Raw genomic sequence first — 9613 nt, forward strand, 5'->3', positions numbered from 1 at the left:
TTAACAGTGATAATCAGCAGTGTATTTTTTAAAAAAATATTAAAATATTATATATTTTATTAATATTTTGTTTTTGTTTTTAAAATTTATGAAATATATTCTCTTTTATAATTTAAAATTTTCACTTTCTTAATATAAAATATTTTTTAATTAAAATGGCAAAGAAATCTTTATTGAAAGAAAAAAATTATTTTTGAACGAAAACCAGATGTGTCCCACTATCACCTAAGGAACTAAATAATAAATGCAATAAAGAAAAGGAAATTGAAACAAAAATCAAACAACAAAAGGAAAAGTAATATAACATCATTATTTCAGTAGATAAAATTACAAGGAAAATTGTAAAAAAGAAAATCTCAAACTTGAATGTCAACTTGTTCCTCTTCACTCAAACTTCTTTTCAGTTATTATTATTACTATTTTGTAACAGACTGATCTCCTCTTGACTGTCAATATCACCACCCCATTTCTTTATCCTTGCCTCTGCAATCGAAGCCTGCAATAACATATATACATAATTTTATATATAATTCAAGTTTTATACTCCAACTTTTACGATTTAGTACATGTATATATACATTAACAAATTTAAAAATATTTTTCAATGTTAGTATATACATTAATAATATAATTTTTTTGTAAAGGATGAACACATATAAAATTTTTATGATATATGTCATCATTAAAATAAACAATTAATATAAAAAATCGATTTTTAAAGTTGTCTTGGACAATACTTGTATCCTCCATTGAATACATGAGTAGAAAATGATAGATTTTTTTTTTCTTACCTCTTTATTCCAGTTGGTTTTGTAAATCATTCCAAATAGTACACAAGTTTGTAAAACTGTTCCTACTAACATCCCACACCAAATTCCCTGCAAACAGAAGGTTAAATAAAATTAAAAGCAGCAATTGAACTTTGTTTGTGCTTAGAATGAGAAAATACATACCTTGACACCCATTTGAAGTACGAACCCTAATATGAGACCCAAAGGAACCCCAAAGAGATAGTAACATGCAATGTTCACATACGCAACGACACTTTGCCATCCAGCCCCAATGGCCATGCCTATATAATAATAATAATTAAACCATGCATTTAAATATAAAATGTTTATATAAAAAATAATTTAAACAATAAAAATGGATTATGAGTGTCAAAACTCGATATTAAACCTGAAAGAACGGGTTGAACATTGTTGATGATGATGCAAAGGGCTAATAGTGGAGTGAGTTGTATAACGAGTTGTTGGACGTGTGAGTCATTTGAAAACAAGTAGGGATAGTGATTCCTAAAGATGATGAGAACAAGGGAGATTATAACACCGATCATAAATGAAGATGTCACTGCCACCACCAATGAAAATTTAGCTGTTCTTGGATGCCCTGCTCCCAATTCATTTGAAACCCTCACACTGCCACATTCGTTCATAAAGTTAATGTCTACCATAATTATTGATTAATTAAGATTAGTATGCTTAGGGTTTCGATATTACCTTATAGCTGCATTCATCCCTATAGATACCATGACCGTCCATCCCAGTATGTTCATACTGCAAAATTCAGCATTCCAGACTTCTTAATTCTAATAATATATGAAAATATAAGATGAGAAGAATCGCATGTGATTCATGTGTAGATATGTCCATGCCATTGTCTGCATAACATAATTGCAAATGTTGTCGAAATTCAATGTTATTTTCTAACAAATTAACTGTGGAAAACAGTAACAGGTTTCAAAGCGACACAACGTCTAAAATAAATGGATTAATACAAAAAAATCCCAAACTATACTATTTTTATCAAAAAAATTTATTTAGCCACCCAAATAGAAAAAAAAGTCTAGTTTAGATTTTTATATATATTAAGCTAAAATAAATATATTGTTAAATATCGTACAGATTACAGAACGAAATTTAGTACACGCATGTGAGTGCATGTGCATATGTCATTGCTAGTATGACATAAATGCCCGCGTCAAACATTGTCCTAATCGAGGTCTGAATCTAACGCCTTTATAACAATCTTTACGAGTTTAAATATAGTAAATTATGAGGACTGAAGTGATCAATTTGAAAACTTTGTATAAGTAATCATGAATCACGTGCTTGACAGCAAAAAAACAACAAGCACGATAATCAAGAAGTGGTTAAAAAGGTCACTCACCAGATGGATAAAGCATCCACTGATACCTCGGCGTCCTTTAGGTATCCAGCAAACAATATCAATGCCATGAAATACCATATCTCCAAACTGTAAATATTTGCAAAAAAAAAATATTAAATCAAAATGAATATAATTTAAATTTTAATTGAAAACAAGTTGATGAAAAATTGTTGTACTAGACTTACCATAGCATTATTGCTGAAGCTAAAGACAGCCTAACAAATCCCCATAAATGCTGAAATGCCTTCCAGGAGAACCCGGTCCAAGCTCGACCACAAGTGCCGCTAATAATGTACAAAAACTGAGCCACGTCAATGAAAATCCACGACGTATTCAAAACAATGGCTGCACCCACCAGGCCCCATCCCAGCTTCAACATCAAGACCCAGCTCAATACAACGTGAATAACCAAGGCCAAACCGGCTATCACTGCCATCACCATCATCTTGCTCTGCGCCTGTAAGAACTTCGCCATCGGGAAATTAAATGCGTAAGCAAACAGTTGCGGTATCATCCATATCGAGAAGATTCCGGCAGCCTTCGATATGCTTTCCGTTTGGCCTATTAGCCTCAAAATCGGAGCCGCGAATATGTACAACAAGCTTAGGAGCAAAGCGGTTGAGTTGAGGATAACCCACGATCTTTGCATGTATACCCCTAGCATATCAAGCTGCCCCGCTCCAAATGCTTGGCCGCATAGAGTTTCCAGTGCACTTCCCATGCCAAGCTATTTAAGTTTAATCAAGTATTTTAAGTAGTGTTATTTGTAACCAAGTAACTAAAAGAGAACTTTACCAAATAACAAGGGAAAATTAATTAATTTACAGACTTACCATGGCACCGAAAGAGAAACCGGCGATAACGGAGTTCTCGACGGAGACGGCGGCTAGAGCCAGAGTGCCAACTTGTCCGGAAAAGACTTGAGTGATGGCTCCGAGGGAGTATTGGCAGATGGAGGTGAAAATAGCGGGGCCAGCAAGGAACCAGAGCTTCTTGGACTCAACCAGGTATTCTCTGAAGAAGTCACGGACGCCGTTGGTCGGTAGGATGTCATCGGTACCGGGGGTGAAGGTTGCCGACGAGAAGGAGCGGTTTGAGGGTTTAGAAAGTAACTGCTCCTGGTGGCGGTTCTCCTCGCCGTCTAGTCGAGGTGAAAGAAGCGATTGCTTAGCGTCATCCATACTGGACGACAACAACAGATCAATTACGATTTTCAAGGCAACAGGCCTTAGGTATATAGACGATATGTTTTAATAGAAGGCGGCTTTGGCCTTTGTGTGAAAATTTGTATGATTTGCAACATTCTGTATGGAATATGGTCCAAAATTAGTTATACATGGTGATAAAATAAAATAGTCATACATTACGTAGTAAAATTTGGCTCGTCTTTAATATGCATTATTATTTATAAATTTATAAACGGTCTATTTTAAATTTCCGAATTTCAATAATAAAAAGTCGATTAACTTTGCTCAAAATCTCACTTTTGGAAAAATCCATTCTATATAGAATCGGCGTGAAACATAATAAGTTCAAAAGATTGATTAAAAGATTTTCTTTAAAAGAAAAGATTGATTAAGATTTTATAATATGTAGTTGTTGAAATATATTTTAAAAAATAAAATCCGTTCCAACAAACCACTTGCATTTGATTAACAGATTAAAAACGACATTCTCGATTGTCAAGATTTTGATAATCTTTATATTTATTTATTTATGTATTGTTAAAGGTATTAAATAATTGTATAAACTTTAAAATATTAATTATTTATTTTAGTCATTTTCAACGTTATATTAACAAAACCAATTTGTGGTCCTCTTTCATAAATAACAAAAAGGACAGAATAAATTATTGGTTGTGATGAAACTCCCAATAGGAAAATTATAGACACTGATTTTATACTCATCTTCCATAAATAAATAAATAAAATAAAATAGAATTATTGGATGTAGTGAAACTCTCAACAGAAAAATTTATAGACACTCATTTTTGTCCAATAACTTCAAGTCTCTCTAAATTCAGATACAGATTTAATTCAAACACGGATCTTAGTCAAAATTCAAAACAATACAAACTATTCCAAATCACCAAAAAAAAAACCTCAATCGGGTCAATCCTAGGCCCAAATCAACAAATTTATTTGAAGCCTGAACTAGCCCACATATAACTTGAGTCCATGTTACGCTTCACCTACTAACCATGTCAATCTATCACAGGCCACAAGTCAAATTGATGTCAATTTGGGGTTTAATCTCTTATCTTGTAAATATTATAAGGAAGTGGATACATTAATCTAGTAAGATGAAGTTATAAATTTCAAAGAAAAATGAATCTTTTTGACATTTAATTTTGTTGAAGAGGTCAAATTGATGTCATTATCATACCATAATGAAAAATAAATTTCAGTCCACTAACAAGTTTTGGTTGCAAAGATAATCTCATAAACATTTTCATGGATATGCACCAACTCGTTCCTCCTATTATCAATATTCAATTCTCAGTTTCATACATAATGTTTAATTTTTTTTATTGTATACATGATGTTTTTAACTATTAACGGGTTCACCCATTTCCGTCACGGAATGTGATATGACACTTAAAAAATATTTTTTAAGTGTCACATGGCATTTTGTCAGGGTTTCACGTCACCTTCAGTTACGGAAATAGGAAAAACCCGTTAAAGGTAAAAAACACCATGTATGAAATCGAGAATCTTTAAACATTATGTATGAAATTGAGAATTGGATATACTTCATGTATGAATTGAGTAATTAACCCTTATTATTATTATTATTATTATTATTATTATTATTATTATTATTATTATTATTATTATTATTTTGTAACAGATTCCCCTTCTTGATTGTCAATGTCAACTCCCCATTGTTTTATCCTCTCCCCTGCCATCAAAGCCTGCAATAATACACATATTTATATATAATTCAAGTTTGAAACAATATATATATATATATATATATATATATATATATATATATATATATATATATATATATATATATATATATATATATATATATATATATATATATATATGTTTGAACAGAAAATTATTGATTATATTTTTTTCTTACCTCTTTGCTCCAATTGGTTTTGTAAATCATTCCAATTAGTACAAAAGTTTGCGCGATTGTCCCTAATAACATCCCACACCAAATTCCCTGACAACAAAGGGTTCAATTCATAAAATTGAAAGAAGCAATTCAATTCTAATTGTGTTTAGAATCTTATAAAATCTCATACTCTCTACGAATCCATTTACCAATTAACACATCTGCATGTAATAATAATCTTATCTTTGATTTTCAAAATTTGATTTTACATAAATTTCTATCACTAAATTTGATTACAAATACCGATAGATCTAGATTATATACAATGAGGACAAGTGTCCATTCTAAAATTTGAATTTACTTTTTTTAATTATATTTATTGATTGTATCCATCTTGAGATTTATTTGTGTCTAATCACGTATAAAAATGTTGTGTTGTTAATATACGTATTCCCTCGTAAATAGTTCTAGATCCTTCCCTGATTACGAACTTTGATAATATAACAATAAGGAGACAACACGAGTAGATACATACCTTAACACCCATTTGAAGTACGAAACCTAATATGAGACCCAAAGGAACTCCAAAGACATAGTAGCATGCAATATTTACGTAGGCAACAACAGCTTGCCACCCAGCTCCAATGGCCATTCCTGTATAATAAGAAATGATAATTAAAGCATGCATTCAAATGGTCATATATTATGGGTTTCTTATTATAATAAAATGAATTATAAGCGTTCAAATTCGAACTTGAACCTGATAGGACGGGTTGAATATTGTTAACGATGATACAAAGGACCAAGAGTGGGGTGAGGTCTATAATGCGATGATGAACTTGCGGGTCATTGGAAAAGAAAGATGGATAATCATTTCTAAAGATGATGAGAATAAGGGAGATTATGACACCGATCATAAATGAAGATGTTGTGGCCACCACCACTGAAAATTTAGCTGTTCTTGGATGCCCTGCTCCCAGTTCATTTGAAACCCTCACACTGCCATTCATCAAAATATCCATAAAAACCAATGTATATTGATTTTATAAACAAACTAGGATTACTATTCTTATAGTTTCAATATTACCTTATAGCTGCATTCATCCCGAAAGATGCCATGACCGTCCATCCCAGTATGTTCATGCTACAAAATTCAGCAATCCATAATTCTTCATTCTTATAAAATGTTGTTAATTCAAACTTAAAATTCACCCAATATTTTAAGTCAGGTCAAACACTATCTCTTATCTTTAATACGCCCCCACGAGATGTAACATTTATCGGAGACGAAGGAGTTCTAAAGCATCGAATAGATTATGAATCTGCCTTCAGATAATTATTAATACAAGCATCATTTTGAAATGCCATAAAATTATTGCTACGATATTATATTGCTACTGCTACATAGTAAATTATGAGTACTGGCTGCATCAATTTGAAAGTTTCGTTTAGATAATCATCAATCACATGGTTTAAAAAATAAGCAGCAATTAAAATGATTACCCACCAAATAGCCAATGCACCCACAGATACTTCAGCATCCTCTAGGTATCCAGCGAACAAAATCAATGCCATAAAATACCATACCTCCAAACTGCAATTGATTTATACACTTCTTCTTAAATTAATTCAAATATTTTTATTGACTAAATATAATTATTCAAGTGCGTAATAAATAAATATAAAATAATATCACATTGAATAAACATAATTGTTCTAAAATTCACCAATGAAAATTCGCGTTCAATAAAAAAACTAACAAACAAACAAAAATGACCAAATCTTTAATATTACATAATAACAGATTTATCACTATTTTTTTAACGACACATCATACATGACTCAAAATTAATCATTTATAATGTTAATTTTAGTTATCTCATATATCGGGGATTAAACAAAGGTTAAATTTTATTATTTGTATTTGTATTATGTAATATTATGAAATAAGTCTATGTGCATTAGCTTTTTTTTTAGTCTTAATCATTTTTAAATTTTATAATTTCAGTGTTGAATCAAACTGTAATCGTTAAATTTATTAAGACAAATTTCGTTATTTTGAAGAAAACAATTGTGCAGCAAACATATTATTACATGTGTGATGCTATGGCAGTTTGTTATTTTCACATATTAGTCACAAAAATTTTATATTATTTTATTTAGAGTTAATTGTATCATATGTAATCAAAGTATGATCCTAATTTTAAATTGGCCTCTAAAATTTTAATGTTTCAATTTTATCCCTAAGCTATAAATATTATTTTAAATTAGTCCTCAAACTTTTGAACATTTCAATTTCATCCCAAAACTATGACCTTCATTATAAACTGGTCCCCAAACTTTTTAAACATTCCAATTTTATCCAAAACTAAATGTATATGTTAATCACATCCCTTACTAATAAAATCGTTAGGCCAAGTGATATTATTATATGTTTGAAAAAAACTTTAGATTAAACTATGGTTGAAACTAATTACATATTTGGATGCATTTGAGGATGAAATTGGATGATTCAAAAGTTTGGGGACCAATTTAGAAAGAGGGTCATAGTTTCGGGATGCAATTGAAATATTTAAAAGTTTAAGGACTAATTTCAAAATGAAGGTTATAGGTTGTTGAAATATGATGCAATTAACTCTTTTATTTAATAAAATTTAACGTAGGACTGTAACTTTAAAATTCAAAACATATAATGATTAAAAATAATCAAATTGAAAGGTAAAGACTAAATGTAGTTCATTTTAGATTTTTCCCTCAACTATATATGAACCCTAACAAGTGTTATACTAGACTTACCATATCATTACTGCTGAAGCTAAAGACAATCTAACAAATCCCCATAAATGCTGAAACGCCTTCCAGGAGAACCCGGTCCAAGCCCGACCACAAGTGCCGCTAATTATGTACAAGAACTGACCCACGTCTATGAAAATCCACGACATATTCAAAACAATGGCTGCACCCACCAGCCCCCATCCCAGCTTCAGCATCAAGACCCAACTCAATACAACGTGCACAACCAACGCCACACCAGATATCACTGCCATCGCCACCATCTTGCTCTGCGCCTGTAAGAACTTCGCCATCGTAAAGTTAAACGCATAAGCAAACAGTTCCGGTATCATCCATATCGAGAAGATTCCGGCGGCCTTCGATATGCTTTCCGTTTGGCCTATTAGCCTCAAAATCGGAGCCGCGAATATGTATAACAAGCTTAGGAGCAAAGCGGTTGAGTTGAGGATGATCCATGATCTTTGCATGTATACCCCTAGCATATCAAGCTGCCCCGCTCCAAATGCTTGGCCGCATAGAGTTTCCACTGCACTTCCCATGCCAAGCTATTTAAGTTTAATCAAGTATTATTAGTATCTAATTTAAGTAACCAAATCAAAACTGTTAACCATGGAAATTTAATTCATTAACAGATTTACCATGATGCCAAAGGAGAAACCGGCGATGACGGTATTCTGGACGGAGACGGCGGCGAGAGTCAGAGTGCCAACATGTCCGGCAAAGACTTGAGTGATGGATCCGAAGGAGTATTGGCAGATGATGGTGAAGATGGCGGGGGCAGCAAGGGACCAGAGCTTCTTGGACTCAGTCAGGTACTCTCTGAAGAAGTCACGGACGCCGTCGATAGGTGGGATGTCTTCGTTGGTGGCGGTGAAGATGTTGGACGAGATGGAGCGATTCTCCTGGGCGCGGCTTCCCTCGCCAACTGGCTGATGAGGGGAAAGAAGCGATTGCTTAGCGTCCTCCATTGGAGACGATAAAAGGCAATGAATTATGATTATCAAGATAACAGTCCAAGATATATAGACGTTATGTTTTAACATAATATGGTATTGGGGAAGGATAATATATAAATAATTTTAAAAGTAAACGTATATTAGGGTAAAGTATACAAATGATTCTTTATTATATGGTAATGCTTTTTTTAGTTCCTAGACTATTGAAAATTACAAAATGGTCTTTCGATTATAGGACGTTACTTTGTTGAGTTTCTCTGCTATTAAAATTTATAAAATTGTCAATTGACTATTCATATGATCCAAACTCATTATTTTTCGTTAAAAAATTGACGGTTGTTTGAAATGGACATTAATACATTGACTTGGATATGATAAAATTTGATCACATAATTGTTTAAGGTTGTATTTAGTGGACCGACTCATCGTTTATATTATGTCATTGTACCAATGCTTGAAATATTATAACATTGAGTCAGTGTTTGAAAGAAACAACGGTGCCATTAGACATCATTAAAATATGATTTTATCATATCTCAGTCAGCAGGTTAAGGTCAAGCTCAGACGAACGTCAATTTTTTAACAGAAAATTACGAGTTTGAAACATATGAATAGTCGTGTGA

At 32.2% G+C, this 9613-nt stretch overlaps 2 protein-coding genes across 2 annotated transcripts; both read right to left on the reverse strand.

Moving 5' to 3' along the window:
• Window positions 1–381: 381 nt before the first annotated feature.
• LOC120171068 (protein DETOXIFICATION 29-like) lies at window positions 382–3438 on the reverse strand. The gene is made up of 8 exons (XM_039178868.1): window positions 3003–3438; window positions 2355–2896; window positions 2170–2256; window positions 1500–1556; window positions 1180–1418; window positions 954–1072; window positions 792–878; window positions 382–496 (listed from the first exon to the last, which is right to left on the reverse strand). The coding sequence occupies exons 1-8, from the start codon at window positions 3348–3350 to the stop codon at window positions 401–403; spliced, it is 1575 nt and encodes a 524-aa protein (XP_039034799.1). The 5' UTR covers window positions 3351–3438; the 3' UTR covers window positions 382–400.
• Window positions 3439–4981: 1543 nt separating this feature from the next.
• Window positions 4982–9032, reverse strand: LOC120171077 (protein DETOXIFICATION 29-like). Its single transcript, XM_039178880.1, has 8 exons — window positions 8673–9032; window positions 8038–8579; window positions 6749–6835; window positions 6329–6385; window positions 6002–6240; window positions 5777–5895; window positions 5263–5349; window positions 4982–5083 (listed from the first exon to the last, which is right to left on the reverse strand). Exons 1-8 carry the CDS (start codon window positions 9000–9002, stop codon window positions 5006–5008), a joined length of 1539 nt encoding a protein of 512 aa, XP_039034811.1. The 5' UTR covers window positions 9003–9032; the 3' UTR covers window positions 4982–5005.
• Between the last annotated feature and the right edge of the window lie 581 nt (window positions 9033–9613).

The sequence above is a fragment of the Hibiscus syriacus genome, unplaced genomic scaffold, assembly GCF_006381635.1.
Source record: "Hibiscus syriacus cultivar Baekdansim isolate YM2019G1 unplaced genomic scaffold, ASM638163v2 tig00003041_pilon, whole genome shotgun sequence".
Taxonomy (NCBI): domain Eukaryota; kingdom Viridiplantae; phylum Streptophyta; class Magnoliopsida; order Malvales; family Malvaceae; genus Hibiscus; species Hibiscus syriacus.

Coding starts and splice junctions, on each gene's coding strand:
- LOC120171068 (XM_039178868.1), bottom strand. CDS start 3,350: ATGGATGACGCTAAGCAATCGCTTCTTTCACCTCGACTAGACGGCGAG. Junction 1,557..2,169: donor GTGGATGCTTTATCCATCTG/GTGAGTGACCTT, acceptor TGAATTTTGCAG/TATGAACATACTGGGATGGA. Junction 879..953: donor TACTTCAAATGGGTGTCAAG/GTATGTATTTTC, acceptor TTCTGTTTGCAG/GGAATTTGGTGTGGGATGTT.
- LOC120171077 (XM_039178880.1), bottom strand. CDS start 9,002: ATGGAGGACGCTAAGCAATCGCTTCTTTCCCCTCATCAGCCAGTTGGC. Junction 6,241..6,328: donor GGGATGAATGCAGCTATAAG/GTAATATTGAAA, acceptor GATGAATGGCAG/TGTGAGGGTTTCAAATGAAC. Junction 5,084..5,262: donor AAACCAATTGGAGCAAAGAG/GTAAGAAAAAAA, acceptor GTATTATTGCAG/GCTTTGATGGCAGGGGAGAG.